This window comes from Epinephelus fuscoguttatus, linkage group LG23 (genome assembly GCF_011397635.1).
Source record: "Epinephelus fuscoguttatus linkage group LG23, E.fuscoguttatus.final_Chr_v1".
In the NCBI taxonomy this organism is placed as follows: Eukaryota; Metazoa; Chordata; class Actinopteri; order Perciformes; family Serranidae; genus Epinephelus; species Epinephelus fuscoguttatus.
Window position 1 is genome coordinate 34,901,374 of NC_064774.1, and position 24,781 is coordinate 34,926,154.

At 43.0% G+C, this 24,781-nt stretch overlaps 1 protein-coding gene across 3 annotated transcripts in view; it reads left to right on the top strand.

Moving 5' to 3' along the window:
* ablim2 (actin binding LIM protein family, member 2) overlaps positions 1-24,781 on the top strand; it is a 247,952-nt gene that overhangs the window by 128,131 nt on the left and 95,040 nt on the right. For all 3 annotated transcript variants that reach the window (XM_049568831.1, XM_049568830.1, XM_049568829.1), the window contains 3 exons: positions 5,233-5,345; positions 5,645-5,771; positions 14,593-14,686. In XM_049568831.1, the coding sequence (XP_049424788.1) occupies positions 5,233-5,345; positions 5,645-5,771; positions 14,593-14,686 (334 nt within the window). The remainder of the gene's footprint in view (positions 1-5,232; positions 5,346-5,644; positions 5,772-14,592; positions 14,687-24,781) is intronic.

A 24,781-nucleotide genomic window follows, 5' to 3' on the forward strand; every position in this document is an offset into this window, starting at 1 on the left:
ATCACCCCTGTGATATTCACTGTGCACAAATGTCTGCATATCACACACAGACTCTGTCAAAATGCATAAATTTGTGGATGACACAACACTGGTGGGGTTGATTTCTGGGGATGGTGACACTGCCTGTAGAAATGAGGTCCTCACATTAATTGAATGGTGTACCCTCCACAACCTAGTCTCCAAAACTAAGGAGTTGGTAGTGGACTTCCGTAAGAGGGGGAGAGTGGACTTCTGTAGTGGACTTCCATAGGAGGGGGAGAGTGTCCCAGCCCCTGTCCATCAAAGGGGCAGAGGTGGAATGGGTGGATAGCTTTAAGTTTTTAGGAACCACAATCTCATCCTCACTGAAATGGGGAGACAACTTGAGCTGTATCGCCAAAAAAGCCCACCAGAGGCTCTTTTTCTTCTGTGGTTCTACCGAGCCACTATTGAGAGTATTCTTACCTTCTCTATAACTGCCTGGTATGGCAACTCTAGTGTTCAGCAGAGGCTGCAATTAGACAGAATAGCCCACATGGCTGAGAAGATCATAGGCTGCAAACTCCTCCCTATCTCAGACATATACGAGGCCCGTATCCAACACGAGGGCATGAGAATCCTACTTGATGAAAGCCACCCTGCCAACCCCCTCCTCAAGGTCCTCCCATCAGGTAGAAGATTAAGTGCTATCAAAACTAAGACCTCCCGCTTTCTGAATAGTACATAAAGTAATGTCATCAAATTCCTTAACAGCTCTCCATCCCTGCACCAATACCTTATGGAAGTAGGAAACTCCCCCACAGGACTTGAATAATCTGCTCTCTGTTTTTTGATCATTGTATTTTTATATGGTATTTATGCTCTTATTATGCTGCGGTGTTACATTATTTTTATTGCACATCAGAGTCAACCTGCTACATATTGCACTATATGAGAATTTGCACTTAAAATCTGCACTAGTCACTTTAGACTTTAGCCTCCTGGACTAACATCCAGGTTCAAAACATGTCGAGGCGTATAAGGTATGACCTGTTCTCATGACAGATGTGACCCTGTGTAAGCCATGAAGAATGTCCTATGTTCTATGTCTGCTATTCTTGTTTTTATTTGTTTTCTGGTTTGTCATTTTGTCTTGTGGTTGTCCCACTATGTAGAGTGCACTGCAGCAAATCCCTAACGACTTCTGCAATTTATATGGCAATAAAGTATTGAATCTTGAAAAATCATGATATGCCACACTAAACAGGCACTTTTTGGGTTGAGACCTCCTCTTCACATGAGTCTGAGTGCTGCCCCTTGGATGCACTCCTTTTGTCTATAATTTGGTCACCTATGTCCTTTATTGGGCACTCCCCTCACTTTTCTGCCAGTTTGGGAGTGTGACTGGCCTGATTAGGATATACAGTACATGGTCATGTGGCTACATATCCAGCCCATGTATGCGTGATCCATTGGCTGACATGTGGGTGGATGTATATGATTGGTTGTCTTTTATATTTTTATTTGTTTTTGTTTTGTTCACCATGAATGCAACAATTTCATAGTTAGCACTAAAAACACAAAATACAGCTGAGACTTATGGAAATGTCAATAGATTTCAAGTATTTTGACCTGATGATAGCAATCGCACTAAATTTAAAGGGATCACCGAAGTTACTAGAATTCACCCTGAATGGAGCCCAAATATCTGAACTCAAATTTCAATCAATCCAGTAGGTCTAGTTGTTAAGATATTTCACTCTGAACATCAAAGCTCATGGTGGTGCTAGAGGAACAGTCAGTGGATCACTGAAGTAATGGGGATACATCCTGTGGTCACAATGAAAATCTGCGCAAAATGTCATGGCATCAATTTAGAAGAGCCACAGGTTGGCATTTTTTCTGTTATGGCACATAAATAAGGCAGAGGATAAGTGCAATCATGATGGAGGATAATGTGCAGCGATTTCAAAATAGATATTAATTGGCTCACAGACAGACAGACAGACAGACAGACAGACAGAAAGATAGCAAAAGAGAGATACATGTAATTCATATGAACCATAAACAACCAAAATTATAATTTTCTGAAACAAACTGTGTTTTTAGGTCTTATGAACTTTGCATTTATTTATAAGGTAAAATAATCAACCTTAAAATGCTTAAAATGAAGGCAACACATTTAGAACAAGGCATAAAGAAAGCGCTGGCATCAATCAATGTGTAACACACGGTTACTTTAAGTGTTTTCTTTAAGTTATTTTACTATTGAAGAGTTCTGTGATCTCAGTTTGATGGTAATAATACACATGAAAATAACTGTAATTTTAGCACAAAATACATTAATTTATTGTTTCTTTTTTGCTGTATCTTTCTGGTGTTTCCTGTGTCAGCGTGGGTTTTCTGTGGACGCTCCGGCCTCCATCCACAGTCCAAAAAGGCTAATTGGCTTAGGCTTATCTGTGACTCTAAATTAGCCGTAGTTGTGAATGTAATTGTGAATGGTTGTCTGTTTCAATGTGTCAACCCTGTAATAGTCTGGCGACCTCTCCAGGGTGTACCCCGCCTCTCACCCAGTGTCAACAGGATAAGTGGTTATGGAAAATGAATGAATGGATGGATGTATCTTTCCACCTTATGTTACACGGATAGCTAATTCATGAACAAAAATTTTTTTGAACCGAAACACGGTAAATATATTTCTCTAAATTAAACACTGCATTTAAGGACAGGCCAACCTATATAATGTAAGGGAGGCTTTAAAAAAGATTCAAAGGCTAAATATATCAGCTATAAAAAAGAGAGAGAAAGACTTTTTGACTGTTGTACATGAATAACCTCTAATCTCAGCCCAGCCTGCCTGGATGTATTTCTCCTTCAGTAGCTGGCTGTGACAGTGTGACAGCAGCTTTTAATATCATATTACTGAGCTGCAGGAAGCAACATGTGGCAGTCAGTCAGAGCCCTGCTCTTCCAAGGCATCGTCACTCCGTCTATACTTGACTCAGTGACAGCAGTTGTGTTTGAGCAGCACGTTCAAACAGCCAGGAGACATTAACATTGTTTCATTGTGTTCATAATGTTCCTCTTAACAGTATAATAGAATTTGTCTCTAAAGGCTTTTTTGCTCCTGAATGAAAACACAATGAACTAGAGATTATCTTGTGATTGGATCACACTAACCACAAAGCTGATCTGCCATTTAAAATGAATGTTGGCTATGTGCGTAATGTGGAGGAACAATGGCCTCTTACTTACTTCTTACCCCGCTATTAGAGGCACCGTTGCTCGGACCATACCCATTTTCAAACTTGGGCTTCATTGTCATCTCAACTACACTCTTGTAAAGTTTTGTGACTGTATCTTGCACAGTTGTGATGCTATTGCAGTGACTAAATTTAGCCACAGACACAAACACTCAAAATGGCTTCTGTAGTAGTTCCTACTACAGTGGGTGTCTCCAGGAGCACATTTTGCCATGATGACACATATACTGACAACATGTAAACAACACCAGCCCCACACTTCCATGTCTGAATGTTAAAGCCAGTGGCAATGTGCCTTAATGATTACTTCTTCAGTAGTGCACTAGATGCCACCTTCAAGAAAACTCTTAAACTCTTAAGTGGATAACTTTGTCTCATAAAAAGATAAGCTCTCAACATCTTGTAAAACTTAATGTATGTCTTGGTCACACCTGAACATGATATGATAGTTGAATGCCTCATTCCAGAACCACTGGCATTAACCTGCTGCAATAACACCCTCCAGTCTTCTGGGCAGCCTTTGCACCAGATGTTGGAATCTGGGAGTTGCTCCCATTCAGCCACAAGAGTATTAGTGATGTCCAACACTGAGCACTTTAACTTGCACAAAATATTTGGTTTTTTTGCCTTTTTTCCGCAAAAGACTATATTCCTACTAAGCTTATAAAAATGAATATTCCACTAATATTCCTGTTCACATGCAGTCCTGGATGCTTTGACGTACCCTAACATGTTTTGGCATACTCCAATTAACATGCCCTAATGTGTTTTGGAAAAACTTCAATTAACGCACCCTAACATGTTTTTGCGTACTCTGAATAATGCACCCTAACATGTTATTGCATTCTCCGAATAACATACCCTACCATGTTTTTGCATACTCTAATCAGTGCACCCTAACATATTTTTGCATACTGGGATTAACCAGACTATACCATGTAACCCCTTATCAGATAGACTATTTTAACATTAAGTGGGCAGCAGCTTATTCCACAATAGTAGAAAAGTAGCATTCATATAAATATATCCAGTGAAGATCAGGCTTGGCTCACAGGTCGTTCCAAAGGTGGTGGATGGCTCTTTGCAGGCCAGTAAAGTTCTTCCATACAAACCGGGAAAATTTATTCACCATGACAATATCCCCAAAAATAAAATAACACTTATAAATGTCATCGTCTTGCACTATGACCAGAGGCCCTCATACTTATTGTCTAAGACAGTCAGGCATATGTCTTGAAGTTATAAGTATAATCTGTCCTTGTTTTCACCGGTTTCATAATCGTGAGGATTTTATTTTCTAGATTTTGACAGATTTTTCCCCCTCCAGTCTTGATTGTCTGCCCTGATAAGTTTCATCTTATTACCACTGCAGTCACCTCACCTCCTGCTCACCTGTTGTCACTTCCCAATCAGTCACTCCCTGCCCAGATAATTTGTTCATTGTCAGTTCGTTGTCTGCATCTCTTCCAGTCAGTAGAATTTTCCTAGAGTTTTGAGTTCTTATTTTGTTTATTTTAAGCATTCCAGCATGCTACTAGAGTTTAGAGAGATACTAGAGTTTAGTTTCTTCCAAGCATTTCGCATTCTTGGTTTGAATGAACTCATTACATGTCAGCTCCTGGCTGTAAGCCTTTTCACATTAAACCTTTTCCTGCTGCCCCATCCTCTGTATCTGTGTTTGGGTCCAAACCTGTTTAACTTAACCTGTTGAAAAGCTTAAATGTTATGAAACTTTTGCTGGGGTATTTAGACTCATAAACTTTTATAAGCTTTTATAAGCTTAGTAGGAATCAAATCAGACAACTCATTTAGGAGTGTGAGGATTTTCCTTATCTGTCAGCAGTGACATCTTACCTTATAAAGCTGCTGAGCCACCTAAAAAAAGGCGCGTCTAGTGATGGTCTAATTGTTGATTCAGAGCTATAGAATAACTTTGGGAAGCACAAAGCATATTTTATTTAAAGCCCTCTTCTGATGTTGTGATATTGTATCTGTTTTCTGTTCACAGACAGCCATTCCCAGCTGGCGACCGAGTGACATTTAATGGGAAGGAGTGTATTTGCCAAAAGTGTACCCAGCCCCTCCCTGCCAACAGCCCTGCACCCATACAGGCTGTCCACAGTCAGTACTTTGTTTATGTCTGTCTCTCAAAAGCATAAATCATGCCAAAAGCAAACTTTAGGATCCTGAAAACTATGATTCGTCAGGCTGGTATTTTTTTTCCATCCCTTATATTGGCACTTTAGTAAAATGATGTCATTCCACTCTCAGGAAAACCAAAATGACAAAATGTTCATTTTGTCCTTTTGCTTAATGAAACCAAAGTACTGTAAAGGGAACTCTTCCACATAGAGAAAGTAAAGTTAGTTAGTTAGTTTCATTTCTCATTAAATCACTAATCTCCCATCATGTCTCTGCAGACTGCTGTGGCTGTGGGAAGGAATTTAAGAATGAACAGTCTCTGGTAGCACTGGACAAGCACTGGCACCTGGGCTGCTTCAAATGTAAAGTCTGCAACAAGGTGCTCAATGCGGAGTACATCAGCAAGTAAGTCATAATGGTTGTAATATACATTGCTATAACTCTTTTTCGTAATACAGGGATGCAAACAGCTCGCTTTTCGGCGACTCTCGCTTTTTGTCACGTCAATTTGGGTGACTTGTGGGAATCGTGTAGATCCAAGGAGTTTTTTTGGGGGAGTTGGCGTGGAAGAGTCTGATTAATGATTCCGTGCACACAAACGAAATGAGCAGATGACAATGCTGCTGCACCAAAAACTGTGTAGTGTGTGCACAAGCGTGAACCACTTGCTTTCATCTGGATGATTAGTCTCTTACACAGACGGCGATGACGTCAGCACGCTGGCTGAGTCTGTCGTCTGTGGACATTCCCATAGGAAAGTTGTAATAGAACTAGAGCTGGCTCCCAGCGACAGTGATGTGATTGGATCCAAATCTGTGTACTTCCATACTTCCTCAACCAACAGCTGATTAGCTTTGCCTTACACCCGCCCACACCGGAATTGCTGTTCCCCGAATTGTTGTCCATAATACAACAGAAAAGGAAGTGTTCAGTGCATTGCAAGAAGAGATTAAAATGGATATGATTTCATTTGATTCAGCTATATTGCAGAGCTGCAACATCTCTGTTACATGTAACACACGTGCCGAACCTATGGCCCATTTCTATTACAAAACAAAAGACGAATGTCCCCAGACTCCCATTCTGAAGTAAGGGAGGCTGGTCACGCGAGACTATTGGATGATGCGCTGCTGGATCAAAGATCATAGAGCGCTATGCATAGGACAGGGTTGTCAGGTCCGCTTATAAGCAACGACTTTGGGCTTGTTATTTTGTAAAGTCAATTACAAATATTGGTATCGCGGGTTGCATTTTTTTGCTTTTTTTTGTTTCTAAAGTGGAGTTGCTTATTTGGGCTTGCTCTCTAAACGTCGCCTTTCTCTACATATATATAAATGCATGATAGTATATATATATATATATATACATATATATATATAGATTAACTAATACAGTGGCCTCTGGCTATTTTTAAGGTTGTCATTTTCATACCAAACAACTCAAACATTCCATAAACATTCCGCATTTTATATCAATTCCAGAGTGAGCAAGTACCTTGTAGCTGGTATAAAAAAAGAAATTGTGGAAAGAGGTAGGTTGAACTGCACTCTGTTTTGGTAGTTTTGCTGAAATATTCAACTTTGTTCATTTGCAGAATGAGGGAAATTGAGTGTTAGTGTATTTTGATATTCACAATTTCTTTTTCTTTTTTTAATCATACAGTCCAAATGTAAAAACTATTATCCAACACTTAAGGGCACTTGCCCCAGTATATTCAGATGGCTCTTAGTTTGAAACTGACATGTTATTTTTAGTAGGTCAATCTACCTGCTTCGTTCAATGTAAAGAGCATGAAGAAATGTATAAAGATTTGGACCTCTAGCAAGATGGTCATGATGGCTCAGTGGATTTGTTCTGTTTTGGAATACACAATATTCTTCCAAATTAGTGTTTGTGTATTTTAATATTCAGAATTTCGCTTCGACAAGCTCTCTCCTTTTTGACCATACACCTGTTTGCATCCCTGGTAATACTATCACCTCCATGTCAAGCGTTCCTGCATTTTAATCCATTATCAGACGGTTAGTGTTGGCTGTCACAATACTTACTATCACCCAATGAATCAAAACCTGAGACCTTTTTTTTTATATTCAGTTAGTGAAACTCTATCTGTGCTCAAGTTGAGTCTTCGTCCACTGGCATTTCGCATTTATGCCTCAGTAATAGCTGTCGTTGGAGGCATGTTTTCGGGTTGTCCATCCCATTATTGTGAACGCAATATCTCAAGAACACCTTAAGGGAATTTCTTCAAATTTCAGGCAAAATTCCACTTGGACTCAACGATAAGCTGATTAGACTTTAGTGGTCAAAGGTTAAGGCCACTGTAACTCGTGTCTGTCTTATTCTTATAAACAAGATATCTCAAGAACGCCTTGACTTGTCACAAACAGCCATTGGGACTCAACAACGAGCTGATTAGATTTTGATGGTCAAATGTTAAGGCCACTTTGACTTCAATAAACATGTTTTTGGCCATATCTCAAGAGTTCTCATGCAAATTAGGACAAAATTTCACATGCATGTCAAATGAGATAAAGTGATGTAGTAATGGCATTTATATCCAAAAGGTCAACTTCACTGTGCTGCAAAACTGTGCTGATAGTATAGGTCTTCTGTGCATCCAGGTTGAAGGTGTGTGTGAGGTATCCATGTTTTAGAATTCCGAGCTTCTTAACAGCAACATCTAAAGCATCATTAACTATCATGGCTACTGTACATATGAGGTAATTCAAGTCTAACCAATCCTTCAATTGTTAGCTGACTAAATAATGTCCAATTTATGAGGACTGCTGCTTACCAGAGAGAATCTCGTGGGACAAGCCGAGATTGAGTATAAAAACACCCTAATCTGTGCAGCATCCTTTAATGAAGGCAAGTTTTTGGTGAGACCTAGAATGTTATCAGAAGGTCATTGAGACCTATTTATTAATGAACACTGCACTGGTCTCAAAAGATGGCGCCCCCAGTGGCCTGTTACAGCAGCTCCTGCTCACCGTTGAGCTTTTTTCAATTTCTCTTCAATTCAATTTCCGGTAGTGCGGCAGCCTGTCACAGCAGCTCCAGTGCATGTTTGAGTTTGGCTTGTTTTTATGCTCTAGACATGTTTTATGTTCTTAGTTTTTAAGTTTTAGACATTTGTTTAGTTTTTCATTTTAAAATACACAGTTTCCGAGGAGCATAGGGGCCTAGTTAAGGGGAAATGGAGTTGATCAGACCACTTTTGGTTTGCCTGATATTCGGGGGAATTCTCCAAGCGGAGCAGTGGAGTCAGCCGGCAATTGTTTACTCCCGAAAGGAGCTCCTAGACCTGGCTCCTTTTACAAAACATATCGGGACAAGACACAACATTCCGACAGAGCTGTTAAAGAGGAAACGCTGGGGGACGCGTGCTGGGGCGATACGGAATAGGAGACAGAGGGAGAGAATATGGAAGGTATCTTACAAACCGGCCCTTCCATCTGTTATCATGGGAAATGTTCGGCCCATGAATAACAAGATGGAGGAGCTCGAAACTGTCGTCAGAAGCCAAAAAATCTACCGGAGTGCAGTCTGATGTGCCTGACTGAGACATGGCTGAAGGACTGTATCCCGGAGATTAACACCAACACCAGGGACTTCCTAACGATACGAGCGGACAGGGATATCAAAGCAAGTGGCAAGAGGAAAAGACAGGGGGCTTGCTTTACTTATCAGCAACAGGTGGTGTAAACCAGGGCACACTGCAATCAAGGAGCAGGTTTGTAACAAGGACACTGAACTCTTATAGTTAGTTTAAGACCCTATTACATGCCACGGGAGTTCACACTAGTTATCGCCATTGTTGTTTACATTCCACCCTCTGCCCACGCTGATATGGCTTGTGACGTAGTTCACGTGACTATTGCGAGAATACAAGCCAGATATCCAGACTCATTTATTTTCCTCTCCGGGGATTTTAACCATGCATCCCTCTGCTGCACACTTCCCACCTTCAAACAGTTTGTGGACTGTCCTACGAGAGGAAATAAGACACTTAATCTTTTTTATGGTAATGTAAGAGATGCATATAAATCAACTGCACCGCCCCCTCTTGGTGGTTCTGACCACAATCTTGTCCACCTCTCTCCCACATACAATCCTGTTGTTAGAAGGATACCTATTACCACCAGGACAGTTAAACGCTGGTTCCAGGAAGCAGAGGGATCCCTACAGGCTTGTTTAGATCTCACAGACTGGGATGTCTTCTGTGAGGCACACAGGGATGACATTGAAGGACTAACTGACAGCATTATAGATTACATCAAGTTCTGTGCCGATATTTGTGTACCGAGTAGAGTGATTAAATGTTTCCCCAACAACAAGCCATGGATCACTAGCAGCCTGAAAGGCTTGCTAAATCAAAAGATAAAGGCCTTCAGGGAGGGCAGTAAGGACAGAGCAAAGGCAATACAGAAGGAACTGAAGGTGAGGATTGAGGAGGGAAAACAAGCCATCTGTACTCATAGTCTGTCCCCTTCAGTTCATACCTGTTCATCGGATCAGTCTCTCCCTATCAGTGACTCATCCACAACACTCCAGCCATCACAGGTGAAGAGGGAATTGGACAGACCTTTTCCAGACCAGACTGGAAAAGCATATGTAACATCCTCTCACACCTCTTCAACCTGAGTCTGAAACAACAAAAGATCCCCTCTCTATGGAAAACATCATGCATAGTTCCTGTCCCTAAGAAGAGACTCCCTGTTGACTCCAGTGACTATAGGCCAGTAGCTCTCACTTCACATATAATGAAGACCCTTGAGGGGCTTGTCCTCTCCTATTTAAGACCCATGGACCCCCTACAGTTCGCATTGGAGTGGATGATGCCCTCATCTATATGATGCAGAGGACCAACAGCCACCTGGACACCCTCAATGCAACTGTGAGGATCATGTACTTTGATTTCCCAAGTGCCTTCAATACGATCCAGCCACTGCTGCTTGGTGCGAAGATGAGGAAGATGAATGTGGAATCAGCGCTGGTTGACTGGACCATGGACTACCTCACCTGTAGACCACAGTACGTCAGGATGAAGAATTTTGTCTCCAGCAAACTCCTGAGCAGCACTGGTGCCCCACAAGGAACAGTCCTGTCTCCCTTCTTGTTCTCAATCTACACATCTGACTTCCAATACAACACAGGAGCCCGCTTCCTTCAGAAGTTTTCTGATGACTCAGCAGTGGTCGAATGTGTAGAGGGAGGATGTGAGGAGGAGTACAGGGGTACAATTAGCGACTTTGTCGACTGGTGCAACATCAACCACCTTCAGCTGAACATTTCCAAGACCAAGGAAATGGTCATTGATTATCGCCAGAGGAGGCCTGGTCCAGCCCCAGTCAGCATTCAAGGTACAGATGTGGAGGTTGTCACCAGCTACTGGTATTTGGGAGTGCAGCTGGATGATAATCTGGACTGGTCTTGCCACTTGGAGGCAGTGTACAAAAAAGGTCAGAGCTGCCTGTACTTTTTGAAAAGGCTGAGGTCTTTTAATATCTGCAGACCTCTTCTGTACACATTTTATCAAACTGTGTGGCCAGTGCACTTTTCTTTGGTGTGGTGTGCTGGGGAGAAGGAGCCTGTGCCAGAGACAGAAACAAGCTCATCAAACTTGTAAAGAAGGCAGGCTCTACCATTGGAGCTGAGCTGGACTCAGTTCAGCAGGTGGCTGAGGCAAGGATGCTCAGAAAACTGAAGTGTATATTAAAAAATGCCTCTCATCCATTGCACAACCTGAAGGTGTTTAGCCACAGCACTTTCAACCACAGGCTGATACCACTGCAGTGTAGGACTGAGTGTAGCAGGAGGTCCGTCTTGCCTGCGGCCATCAGACTTTTTAATGCTCAGTAGCTAATGCACAGTACCTATTAATCTACTCCTGCTCCTTTTTACTTGTCCATCATGCTGTATTACTTTTTATCATTATTGCCTTGTTTGTGTTCATTATTGTCTTGTGTGTGTGTTGCCTGAGGGATACACTGCTGCTGTGACAACATAATTTCCGCAAGGATTGATAAAGTATTCTTCTTCTTCTTCTTCTTCTTCTTCAATTAACTTTCTCACTTAGAGTTTTTTTTTCAGATTAGTTAGTTAGCACTTATGTTTTGTTTTGGTACGGAGATGAAGACCTCTTTCTTCATAGCGGTCTTTCTCCTATTTTTCTATGGACATGATCGTGTGCGGGGACCCGGCGTCCAGTTGTGGCTTCATTGCTTACACCTAGGACCACTCAGCGATTACCATGGGGAGGACATTGACAGACTGACATCATGTATTACGGACTACATAAACTTCTTTGTGGAAAGCACCGTACCCCCCTGGACTGTGCGCTGCTTCTCCAACACCAAACCCTGGATTACTCCAGATCTGAAGGAGAGGTGCAGAGTTATTAACTCCAACCAAGGAGGAGCTGAGGGCTGTGCAGAAGGAGCTATGGAGAAACGTCAGGCTGGGAAAGGAAGGATATAAAAAGAAGATGTAGGAACAGCTGCAGCAGCGGAGTCTGGAGAGGTCTGAAAACCATCTCAGGACATAAACAACCAGACTCCCAGGCCAGAGGCGACCAGAAGTGGGTGAATGATCTGAATCTGTCCTTCAATAGATTTGATCAGTCTGCCCCTCCCCAGCCCAGACATTGCTGCTGCAACCCCTCTCATCCTCAGCTTCACCCTCCCTCCCACCTACACTCCTGGCACACTGCTTCAACACCTCCACCACCCTGCTCCCCCAGACATCTCACCACCCCCTACTCCTCCCCCCACCTCATCACCTCCGCCCCCCAGCACACAGCCCCTCTGCTCCAGCTTGTCCTTCATTACCTGTCAGGTGAGAGATCAGCTCAGGAGGATAAAGACGAGGAAGGCTGCGGGTCCAGACGGCATCAGCTCCAGGCTCCTGAAGTCCTGCACAGACCAACAGTGTGGGATAGGTGAAACCATCTTCAACCTGGGCCTGAGGCTTGGGAGAGTACCACAGCTGTGGAAGACATCCTGCGTGGTTCCTGTGCCCAAGAGTCTGCACCCCAAGGACTTCAGCAGCTTCAGACCGGTGGCATTAACATCACACTTCATGAAGACTCTGGAGTGGCTGGTCTTGTTTTGTCTCCACCCCGCAGCAGGCCCTTCAGTGGACCTGCTGCAGTTTGCCTACCAGCCTGGCATTGGGGTGGACGCCACCGTCATCTTCCTCCTGCATAGAGCTCTTTATCACCTGGAGAAGCCTGGAAGCTGTGAGAATGATGTTGTTTGACTTCTCCAACGCTTTCAACCCCATACAGTTTCTGCTTCTGAGGGAAAAACTGGAGCGCATAGGAGTGGCTTATCACCTCACATCCTGGATCCTGGACTACCTCACAGACCAGCCACAGTATGTCAGGACCCAGGATTGTGTATTGGACTTGGTTGTCTGCAGTACGGGGGCCCCGCAGGGGACGGTGCTGGTGGCGTTCCTCTTCACCCTCTACACTGCAGACATTTTATACGACACCCCCACCTGTCATCTGCAGAAGTTCTCTGATGACACGACCATAGTCAGCCTCATCACAGATGGGGACAACAGGGAGTACAGAGAACTGAACCAGGACTTTGTGGACTGGTGCCTGAGGAACCACCATCAGATCAACTCTGGGAAAACCAAAGAGCTGGTGGTGGATTTCTGGGGAAAGAACAATGAGATGGTGACATCATATAAGTACCTGGATGTTCATCTGAACAATAAACTGGACTGGACTGATCATATTACAGCACTGTATAGAAAATGCCAAAGCAGACTCTACTTGCTGAGGCGGCTCAGTTCTCTGGAGTGCAGGGGGCGCTCCTGAAGACCTTCTTTGACATTGTGGTGGCATCAGTCGTCTTTTACAGGGTGGTCTGCTGGGGCAGCAGCATCTCAGCTGCAGACGAAAAGAGACTCAACAAGCTGATCAAGAAGGCCAGCTCTGTCCTGGGATACTCTCTGGACTCTGTGCAGGTAGTGGGGGAAAGGAGGATGAGAGCCAAGCTGTCATCTCTGAGGACTAACGACGCCCACCCCCTGCAGGAGGAGATAAAAGCTCTGGAGAGCTCCTTCAGCAAAACACTGATTCACCCAGTGTGTGAAGGAACGCTATCGCAGGTCCTTCCTGCCTTTTGCTGTCAGACTACACAACCAGCACTGCTCGCAATGAACTGCACCACTTTATGGGCACCAAATTAAGCATTATTATCATCCTTGTTGTTGTTTTTTGCACATACAATCACTTTGCACTAAATATGCTCTTTTATCCACTGTTCATGATTATTATTATTTCTTTTTTTGCATGCCTAGTTTTAAAATTTTAATTTTTTTAAATGTTTAATCTGACTCTTTCTTCTTGACTGCTGTAACACTGGAATTTCTCAACTGTGGGATCAATAAAGGTGTATCTTATCTTAACATGTGCATAACGAATTATTATGTTTTAATTTCTCCAGCTTACTCCAGCAATTTCACTTATGAAATTATGATTATGATATAACTGGAAAGGAAATCCACAGAGGCATTCAGTGGCCTAGTAGTTATGACAACACCATACACTGTGATCGCAATGTCCCATTTCCTGGTTGTTTCTCTGCTGTGACCTATATTGAGTTAGGTTAACACAGAGAGTCATAAAACACTTTTCTGGCCATTATTCAACATCATATCTCAGGAACAGAAGGGGAAATATTTGGTCAGGTACTTAAACTTACACTTATCTTGGGTGTCCACCTTAAACCTGTGGTGACTATATAAATCTTGTGGGTGTGAAGACATCCATGTTCTCACAGAGAAGAGAAACTTGACTGGTGCGCAGAGGCATACAACCGCAAGGCGATAATTCTTGGTATTTTATAGAAAATAAAAGTGTTCTCTGTCACAGTTTCTTGTTCCAGCACAAATCCAGTACTATAGAGCCAGTTGCAGTACAAATAGAGAACTGAGTAGAGGCTGCTCTGACAGACAAAGAAACTGTATATTTATCTCATAATATGCTACTAGTGCTACTACTATGGCACTAAGCAGCAGTTTGCAAATTATGGAGGTATAAAGTTATCATGGTTGGGATGTCTACGGCAAAAGCACCTGCTGAGTGCTTTCAGCTCAGACATGCTGTATGGAGGACTGTAAGGCTCTGTAGTAGTCTCCTGACAGATGTGATGTGGATCTGATGCTCTGTGCTGATCTGCTGACTTGCCCTGTGTTGTTTTATTAGGGATGGAATCCCCTACTGTGAGATGGACTACCACGCCATGTTTGGTATCCAGTGCGAGAGCTGCAAGAAGTATATTACCGGAAAAGTCCTGGAGGTAACATTACAGCACTGATGGGTTACATTTTCAAGAAATGTTTGTGGTAGCTGTTGGTTCAACTTCCACTTTGTCCCTCAAACACACACACCTTAAACAGTCTCTGTAGATGGATGAACAGGTATGGGAGGAGAAATATATGAAACTGGTGAATAGATAGAATAATGATAGATTCCTCAGCAGATACAGAGGATGAATTGAACAGAATATGCAAATAAACAGAAGTGAATGAATGAATGACCAAGTGAGAGATGGCATCTTTTCTCTTGTTAGCATTATGACTGCAGTATCCATCTACAGACGAGTACACAAAGACAGCTAAATAGCTTGCCAGTTACTGTAGCCATATAAAGAGAAACACAAACAATACACATAGCATACACATAGGTTGTACAATTGTTCAAAGATGTACGTATTATTATATAGTAATATTTAACAAATAACAGTAGGAGAATGTATTTGAATGAATTTGTGGATGCAGAATCAATATGTAAAGAGGCCTTACACCAATTTAATCAAAATCAACTAGCTAGTTATGGGAAATACCACTCCTCTTTACAGACAGTGTAAACAGACAGATAAAATGCCTTGTCAAGTCTGAGGTAATTAATCTGCAAAGTGGGAGGAGTCATGTCAGGGTTCAGGAAGTAAAAGTCATGTTCATTATGTAGTAAAAACTTTCAGTGCTCTGATGGAAATTAAACTTCCTCTTGATTATCAGTACAAAAGGTGAGAGGCTGCATTAATAATAATAATAATAACAGTAAATTTGATTTATAAAGCACTTTTCATTTATGAAAAATCTCAAAGTGCTACAGCACACAGTAAAACAGTAAACAGTAAAAAGGTAGATCATTAAAACATTATAAAAACAAATTTAAAGAGTCCTGGGCCGAGTTAAAAGCTTCTTTAAAAAGGAAAGTTTTTAAGCCTCTCTTAAAGGCATCCACTGTCTGTGGGGCTCTGAGGTGGCCGGGTAGAGAGTTCCAGAGACGAGGGGCAGCAGAACAAAGGCACGGTCTTGGTTCTGGGGAGGTGGAGAAGGTACTGGTTTTGGGAGCGTAGATTACGGTTTGAGGCTTGCTGGGTGAGTAATTCATTATATAATCCAGGGCATTTCCATGCATACACTGATGGGTGATGAGAGCAAGTTTGTAGTTGATTCTGGCGGAGATGGGGAGCCAGTGAAGCGTGGGGAGTACAGGTGTGATGTGTTCGCGTTTTCTGACTTTCTTCAGGATCCTAGCAGCACTGGTCTGAATAAGTTGTAATTTTTGCATACTTTTGCCAGGAATTCCAATTAGAAGGGCGTTGCAGTAATACAGCCTGGAGGAGACAAAGGCATGGACTAGTTTCTCTGCATCGGAAAGGATGAGAGAGGGATGGAGTTTAGCTATGTTCTTAAGGTGAAAAAAGTTGGTAACTGTAGATTAAAGGGAGATGTCCTGACCAGAGAAGCTGATGGTGGTTATAGAAGATGACTGGACCTGATGAGGGGTGCCAATAAGTATGGCTTCGGATTTGGAATAGTTGGGTTGGAGAAAGTTATGACTCATCCATGCCTTTATCTCCTCCAAGCAGTTGGTGAGTGTGGACAGAGGTGAAGATGAGGATGGTAGAGCAGCTGAAGGGGTTGGGTCAGTCCTGAGATACAGCTGAGTGTCATCAGCGTAGGAGTGGAAAGAAATCCCGCACTGTCAAGTGACAAGGGGCAGCATGTATATAATGAATAGAAGTGGGCCATGGACAGATCCTTGAGGGACACCGCACGTAACAGGGAGGGTTTGAGACCTTGCAGCTCCCAAGCTGACTAATTGTGTCCTCTCAGAGAGGTAAGAAGTGAACCAGTCCAAGGCGGAGTTTGAGAGTCCAATATCATCATGGAGGCGTTTGAGGAGGATGAGGTGATCAACAGTGTCGAAAGCTGCTGTCAGGTCAAGAAGGATAAGGAGGGATGGAGAGCCAGCATCAGCAGTCATCAGAAGGTCATTCATGACACGGACCAGAGCTCTTTCTGTGCTGTGAGCTGAATGAAAACCTGACTGGAATGTTTCGTACAGGCTGTGTAATCGCAGATGGTCCTGAAGCTGAGCTGCAACAACCTTTTCCAGCACCTTCAAAATAAAAGAGAGGTTAGAGATGGGCCTATAGTGGGCTAGGACTTCCGGGTCAAGGGAGGGTTTCTTGAAAATAGGTTTAATGACAGCAGTTTTGAGTGCAGGTGGAACATGGCCGGACTGTAGGGAGGATAACTGGAGAGATGAGAGTGGATGGTGTAAATCTTGGCTTTGAAAAAGGTGAGGAATTTGTTGCAGTGGTCCTCGGAGTGTTCAGAGTGTGTTTGAGTCTGGGGTTTAAGGAGCTGATTTATAGTAGAAAAAAGCTGCTTGGAATTTCCAGGACTGCTATTTATGATGTTGGAGTAGAATTTAGACCGTGCATCTTTGAGAGACTTTCCATAGGCTTTTTGGTGGTCTTGGAATGCTAGCCTATGGACAGAGAGACCTGATGTTTTAGCACGTCGCTCGAGGGCACGGCCAGCAGCCTAAAGTCTCCGCAGCTCGGGGGTGTACCAAGGTGCTGAGCGTGAAAAGGACACTGTTCTGGTTTTTAAGGGGGCATGGAGGTCTAGGAGATCACTGAGCGATAGGTTGTAGTAGTCCACTGATTCATTAGTTGATGTTAAGCCGGCAGAGGCAAGATTCAGGAGATCTGAGGACAGGGCATCAGGATTGATGTTTCTAATGTTGCAAAGATGGATTTGACGTTCAGGCTTGGAAGGGGGAGGCAGAAATGGTACTTCCAGAGAAACAACTTTATGGTCTGAGATACCAAGGTCATATACTTGAAGGTTTGAAATGGAAGGGGAATCAGAGATGACCAGATCTAGGATGTGCCCCTTAGCATGTGTGGGGGCATGAACATGCTGACTGAGATTAGACAATTCAGTACTTGTAAAAATGTGTCGATGTGGAACAAAAACAAGACAAAAAGTTGTAAGGAGGTCTTGTATCTCTGAAATAAAGGCTGAGTTTGGTTTGGGTGGTCTGTAGATAAGTAGTACTGTTGTAGGGAAGGGAGGGGTTTGGATTTGAAAGCCAGGCATTCAAATGAGGAGAGTGCAGGTAGAACCAGAGGAGACTATCTTAGAGAATATCTTGTTCTTTGATTAGAAGGAAATTGACCAGCTTGTGAATACAACGATGGAAAGTTTGAGACTACAGATTTATAAGCCTGTGTTACCAGCTGGGCATGTGGGATAGTTCAGAGGTACTGAGGTACTTATTAGAGCTTAGATTCTCTGCCCGAACCCGACCCGGACCCGACCTGGCCGTAATTTCCCGCCACTATCCTCGGGCTCGGACGAGTCAGGCTCCTCATGATAGACCTAGGCTATGGAACCAACTACTTATCACACCTTGGAGGGGGGGGGGGGGGGGGGGTAGATGCTGGTATATGACAGCATAAAGACAGGGACCTGGACACTTCAGAGGCACATGATGAAGGCTTGCGATGGAAAGAAAGACGAGAGTCAGCCTTCAATGTCCACGTTCGTGTCCTTAAAAAAATGTCGGGTTTAAACCGGGCTCGGGCTCATAATTACAGTTAAAGGGACGGGCCGGGCTAGGTCCGGACAGAAGATGCACGGGCTCGGGTGGGGTCGGGCTGGATTTTTTTGGGCCCAATCTAAGCTCTAGTACTTATCCATAGTGTATCACATACAGTAGATGTCATTCAGCACAATCCCAGTTTGGGGAAGCAGGCTGGAGTCCAACATGGAAGCTAAGCAATCTACTGCTGTGGAGGGGTTGGCAACAAAACATATATAACACCTAAAAAAATCCATCAGTTTAAATGTACATTATATTCAGAATATTTTCACTGCTTTACCTGTCCATCAGACAGCTGTCCATCAGACAATTGTAGTGGGGTAGATATTAACATCATCAGTTCTTAATCTGTGCTCTCATCAAAGCCACCAGACTCCACTGAAAAAAAACAACAGTACTTTTAGCTCTCTGAACACAGGAGCTGTTGGGCTACAACTACTTTATCAGTTAGTTTTTGTTATTGTGTGACTTTTTCATAAAAGGGTTAGCTCAGATTCACCAAAGTTGCACAATAACTAACTGATCGAGGCAGAGGTAGACCTGCAGCCCCTGTGTTCAGTGATGTTAAATCATTGTTTTTCTCAATGGAGTCTGGCCTTGAATAGAGCAATAGAATGGCCTCATTTTTTTCCATCAGGAATCACTGCCTGACATTAAGGTAAAGCAGTAAAAATCTTCTAACTATCAGGGCAGTAGTCACTATATACATTGAAGGGGACACGTCCCCCCCCAATGTTCAGATATGCCCAAAATGTCCCCCCCAATGTATAACTGAAACTGAAAAACAACAACAAAAAAAGTTTGCTTTTTTTCATTGCTATTGTACTGCAGCCTTGTAGCCCAGGTTCTGCTATTTAATTTGATGTGCAACATCACTATATTTTTCATGATCAGTGCATTGTTTCACACTTTGTTTGCAAAGTCATTCTCAGAGTCCCCCAGCTGGGGGACGTTCAGGTTTCCAACAATTTGGGCAGCCCAATAATAGAAGACCACTGCTCATTCTTTGTCAAAATTCTTTGTCAAAATACGTTAAAATTACGTGTTTAACAGGGAATTATTTAAAAATTACCCACGGGTAAAAAATTGTTCCCACTTCAAGGCTAAAGCCCCAGATGTTTTCAACTCAATACGCAAGAACAAAATGTCATCAGCGTGCATCATCCATCTACACTGCTGTAGTGGAAATGAAAACAAAAAGGAATCAAGCCCTCATTGTGGTGGCATTTATCTGTGTCAAAAAAGTCTGAGGAGGAGAATGTGCATGCAGTTGTGGCTGGGGATATTAGGCCAACTTGGCATGCCAATTTTGTAATGAAGCTCTCTTTACACGAAGTGTATTTTTTGGCATCTAATAGTGTTTAGCATTGTTGTGCTGATTAGTGCATAATTTCATGCTGCATTTGCATATTGCAGTATGCATAGTGCTGCATATTGGTCAGTAAGTAGATGTAAGTGGTAGTCATCACACAGTGACTGGTCATCCCAAAATTCTGTGTTTGATTCCAAGACCATAACAACAGCCATTCTTGAACCTCTCTCACTGTGCGATATACCGTTTTAGAGCCACGACCAAAGACATCACCACGTTTCTTTCACGTTGGTCGTCTTTCATCTGGGACAGACCAAAATCACACAGTGTATACTGGGCTTAAAAGTCAGCATATCTAATTTTTCTGCTTTGATTTTCTCTATTCAGACTGTCTCTTGTGATTCCCCAAATGTAATGGAGGTGCGGCACAAAATCATTCATCGTGTTGTTCTCTTTGTGTTCTACTGCAATTATTTTGCATAATTTATTTTCATATTTTTACATTCTTCATGATTCTCATATTTCCTCTGAACATTTCAGCAATGATCCCATTTTCCCAAAGTGATCATTAAAATTTCATCAGATACAATGCTGATGCAGATACATGAGAAATGCTTCTAGAAAAGCTCCCTGTGTATGCACAGAACTGGGACCAGCTTCTTTTGATGTGCAGCGCTAGACTTTTTCAGCTTTTGCATCATCAGTAACAATTTCCCTATGAGTATGAACAGGAACTGTGCACAGAGCAGCTTCGGGAGGCTGCCAGGGTGAGCTCTGCTGAGATTATGCATTGGTCCCTGTGTAGCCTGCTGTGTGTCAGTCCACAGGGTGGAACCAGCCAGCCATCTGCTCTGTTGTTGGGCCTGCTTGGCTATTCAGCACATTGACTCATTTATGTAATCGTTGCACTGCACAGGCACATCACAAAGCAGCAAGCTAGTTTGGAAGATAGAACAGCTTGCCCTATAGCAGTTGAAAATATTTCCATTACTTTAATTTTATTGGGAGGAAAGATGACAAGAACATTGTTGCTGCAGGTAGTAGAACTACCTGAACTCACTCTTTGCACCTTTTCTCATGGACAGCTGCAGGCTACAAAAAAGTAATAAAGCTTGTGGTTGGAGATGTTGTGGATGAAATATTGCTCCATAAGTGACTCTCCATCTTTCAGGCAGTGCCTTGGGAAAATACTGGTCACAGGCAACTAAAGACCTCCACGTTAAAAAATAAAAACAATCATTTGCTGATTACCCTGACATTCACACAGAGGCACACATCTGAATTTAGGAGAGATAAGCAATTACCAGTTTTATGGGGTGTGATGGAAAAGTACTAGTGTTACAAATTACTGTTGGCAGGGAGCATTAAAGTAACATTACTTTTAAAAGAATAACCAGTAGTGAGTAATATATGAAATTTTTAGAGTAATAAGCCCAACGCTGGTTATTAGGTTTGTGTGTTAGACTCCCCCACGTTGTCATTGAGTCATATGTCATTGTACTGTATGTGTGTGTGTGCGCTTGTGCATGATCCAATTCAGTTTTTGTGCCTTTCAAATACTGTATATAGAGACAAAGAGAGACGGAGCTTAAACATGTCATGTAACAAGTCATGTGGGACTGCAAGCTGCATCTCAGGGCTTGTTTACGTTCATCCTTAGATTCAGAAACGGAGACTGGTGGAGCCTTCCATTCACTAATAGCTTAACAAAAGAAACGGACAAAACGGAGTAGTGCCACCAGAGATGGAGGCAGTGTAGCGTAGAGAGAGACGAGACGAAGAAATTTAAATAATTGCAAAACTGAAGAAATTGATAGTGAAAAGAATCCTCTATCTACATGTCGGGACGTAACGTCATATGGCTGCACGGATGGTTGTCTACAGCACTGCCTCTTAAAGGTGTACTGTTACGGCCTCCTTGACCGTTGCATCATTTGCTGATGTGTGAAACTTTTGATTCTGGACAGAGACATTTACAATGTTTGAAATGGACGCATCTATTTTTGTATGTAAAGGAAATATAAATGAGCCTTTACACCCAAATCTTTTAAAACAGACCAGGGATACCCGCGGGTACCAGACCCAGAACAAGACTCTAAGATGAAGCCTAAATGTAGTTGATTAGCCCACGAAATTTGCTTTGTGATATTGACTTTTGTTGTAACCAGTTATTTATTTGTATTTACCATTCAAGTAATTATCCTTAACTACAATGTACTCTCAAAAACAACAAACTCATTAGGTTGAGTCCAACCTATGAAACTGAAACAAGTCAGGTATCATTTGCAGCAGTCTATGAAACCTAGCCTGCAAGATGAGTGGTTAAGAAAAGACAGATGAACATGCACAATGAGAGGAAGAGAGAATCCATTTGAAAGGCAGGCAGGTAGAAATCAGTGCAGTGGAATGTGGTTTTAGTGAAGCAGTTTGTTGAGCAGTGATGGAGGGATGTACATGGGATACTCTCCTTGGGCAGAGAGAGGGATGAGGGGAGGAGGAAGAGGAGGAGAAGAAAGCTTTTAGATAGGGGGTCTTGGATGCTCCTGCTGGAACAAACAACAGTCCCTCTCTCCCACTTTCTCTCTTTTCTTCATCACATGGCAGTATCTCCCATTCTCTCCTTTCATAAAAGCCCCTTTTCCACCACCATTTCTGGGAACTTTTATTTCCAGGAATTTATTTACCTGGGTAAAAGAATTCCTGGTAATCTCTGTGGTTTGCGTTTCCACTGCAACTCAAAGTTCTGGAAAATGTATTCAAATCAGGCTGATGACGAAGATGATTCGGCAGGTGCCCTATATTTAGCTCCACCAGCTTATTGGCTGGTAACATGGTAACATTAGTGCTGGTAGAGAGAGGAGCGGCTGTTTGTCTCAGCCAGCAGCTAAGTTTAAAAGTATTTTAAGATAAGTGTCAAACTAAGTTAGTCTACATACAGACAGCTGTGATTTTAAATTAGTAACAATTCCATATCAGCCACACTAGCGTGCTGTCTAAATCAGTGTGTAAGACATAACGTTATTGTCAATGGATGAGAGACTGTGGATGGAGCATATTGAATATCGCTGTCTACATGTCTACATGTTCATGCTTGCTGAACACTACGTATTGATAAAGTATTGGCTTCTTACTCGCTAAGGGTTAATGCCACTTACAGGAACGAGTGTAGCTGCTGTCCATTCAAGTATTTTTTGTGTTATCTTCACTTTGTTCCCACCGGGGCTGCTTGGCTGTTCAGCAGTTACTGTGTCGTTTAGGGGTGTGTGTGTGTGTGTGTGTGTGTGTGTGTGGATGTGGGGGAGATCAGCGCCGGCACAGAGGCAGAGGAGAACTGATACTGTTAGCGCTTATCAGTACTACGGTCTTTGATAATTTAGCTCTGGGGCTAATTTAGTACTGGGTTTCGGTACCCATTCTTAAAAAACAAACGAAGTGAAGCTTGTAGAAATTAAATAAAAGTAAAAAGTAAATAAAGTGCAGAAAGCTGGAAGTGTGTATTCCACCAATCAGCGTTCTTCAGCACACAGCCCCGTCCCTCAAGAATTCCGGGGAATCTGAAAAGTCCTACCCGCCTACTAGGTACAGGGAAAATTTGAGGTTGAGGGAAAGTTTTTTTTCCCGGGAATTTTGGTGGAAACGCGCCAAGGTGTTTCAAAATCCCGGGTAATTGATTAAAGTTCCTGCAGTGGAAAAGGGGCTATACACCTCTCAGGTTCCAGTGAATGAACAGCAACAGAAACAGGAGAAATGAGATGAAAGCAGGTTGCTGTGTTTCTCTGTTTGTGTGTCAATGACGTCATTCAATTATTACCTACAATATTGTGTCAGGGCGGCACAGTGGTGTGGTGGTTAGCACTCTCGCCTCACAGCAAGAGGGTTGCCGGTTCGATCCCGGGCGTTGGAGCCCTTCTGTGTGGAGTTTGCATGTTCTCCCCGTGGCAGCGTGGGTTCTCTCCGGGCACTCCGGCTTCCTCCCACAGTCCAAAGACATGCAGATTTGGGGACTAGGTTAATTGAAGACTCTAAATTGTCCGTAGGTGTGAATGTGAGCGTGAATGGTTGTTTGTCTCTATGTGTCAGCCCTGCGATAGTCTGGCGACCTGTCCAGGGTGTACCCTGCCTCTCGCCTCTCGCCCGATGTAGCTGGGATAGGCTCCAGCCCCCCCGCGACCCTCAAGAGGATGAAGCGGATGAAGCGGTTAGAAGATGAATGAATGAATGAATATTGTGTCAGGCCATCAGGTATATACTTAAGCAGCAAGCCACAAGAGGCCATTAACTGTGTTTACAAGGTCTTTAGTATCCCGGTTATTCATATCCCTGTATACATGATAAATACCAGTAACCCGTTTTCTGATCACTGCATCCTATCTGCACAGGCGTGTGTTACATCTTTTACATCTTTTGTTTACAACAGATTGAGCGGGAAATGTGATATATCTATTATATTTAGAAGTAAGACAAAAATGACACCTCTGTGGCTTCTGGCGGGCTTAGCATTAGTAAACACTCACGTTGCATTACAGCTATGGCTCATCCACTTCATCTTCAGCAATGGGAGGAGAGAGCGACAACAAATATTGAATACGTCACCAACTTTGATAGGTATTTGGTAGAGCTTAGATCGGGCCCAAAAAAATCCAGCCCGTTATGCACGTTGTGCACGTTATGTCCGGGACCGGCCCGGCCCGTCCAATTAACTGTAATTGTAAAATAAAAAAATAGCAAGAGAAAAGTGAGCATAATAGGCTACAAATTAGAACATGCAAGCTAGCTAAAGTTACATCATTAACATAGATGTTGGTGTAGTTTGTGCACTTTGAATGGAGTTAAAAAGGTCGGGAGATTAGGCGGCATTTCTCCAGTGAAGCTACAGGACACGGTAGGGCTGCTCGATTATGGTCGCGCGTTTACAATTCTCCTCTGCTCTCTGTATCACGCACGGTGGAGTTCGGCCCCACTGCGCGTGCGCACGCGCGCACACACACACACACACACACACACACACACACACACACACACACACACACACACACAGACCAACCTCTCTCGCTCTCCTTCTGCCATTTTCCACACACTGCTTTTGAAATCTGCTTTTGATCACCTGCCCCTCACATTATTCATGGTTCACCTACTTGACTGGCTCGTGGAGTGAATAGAGGAGAGGAGGGG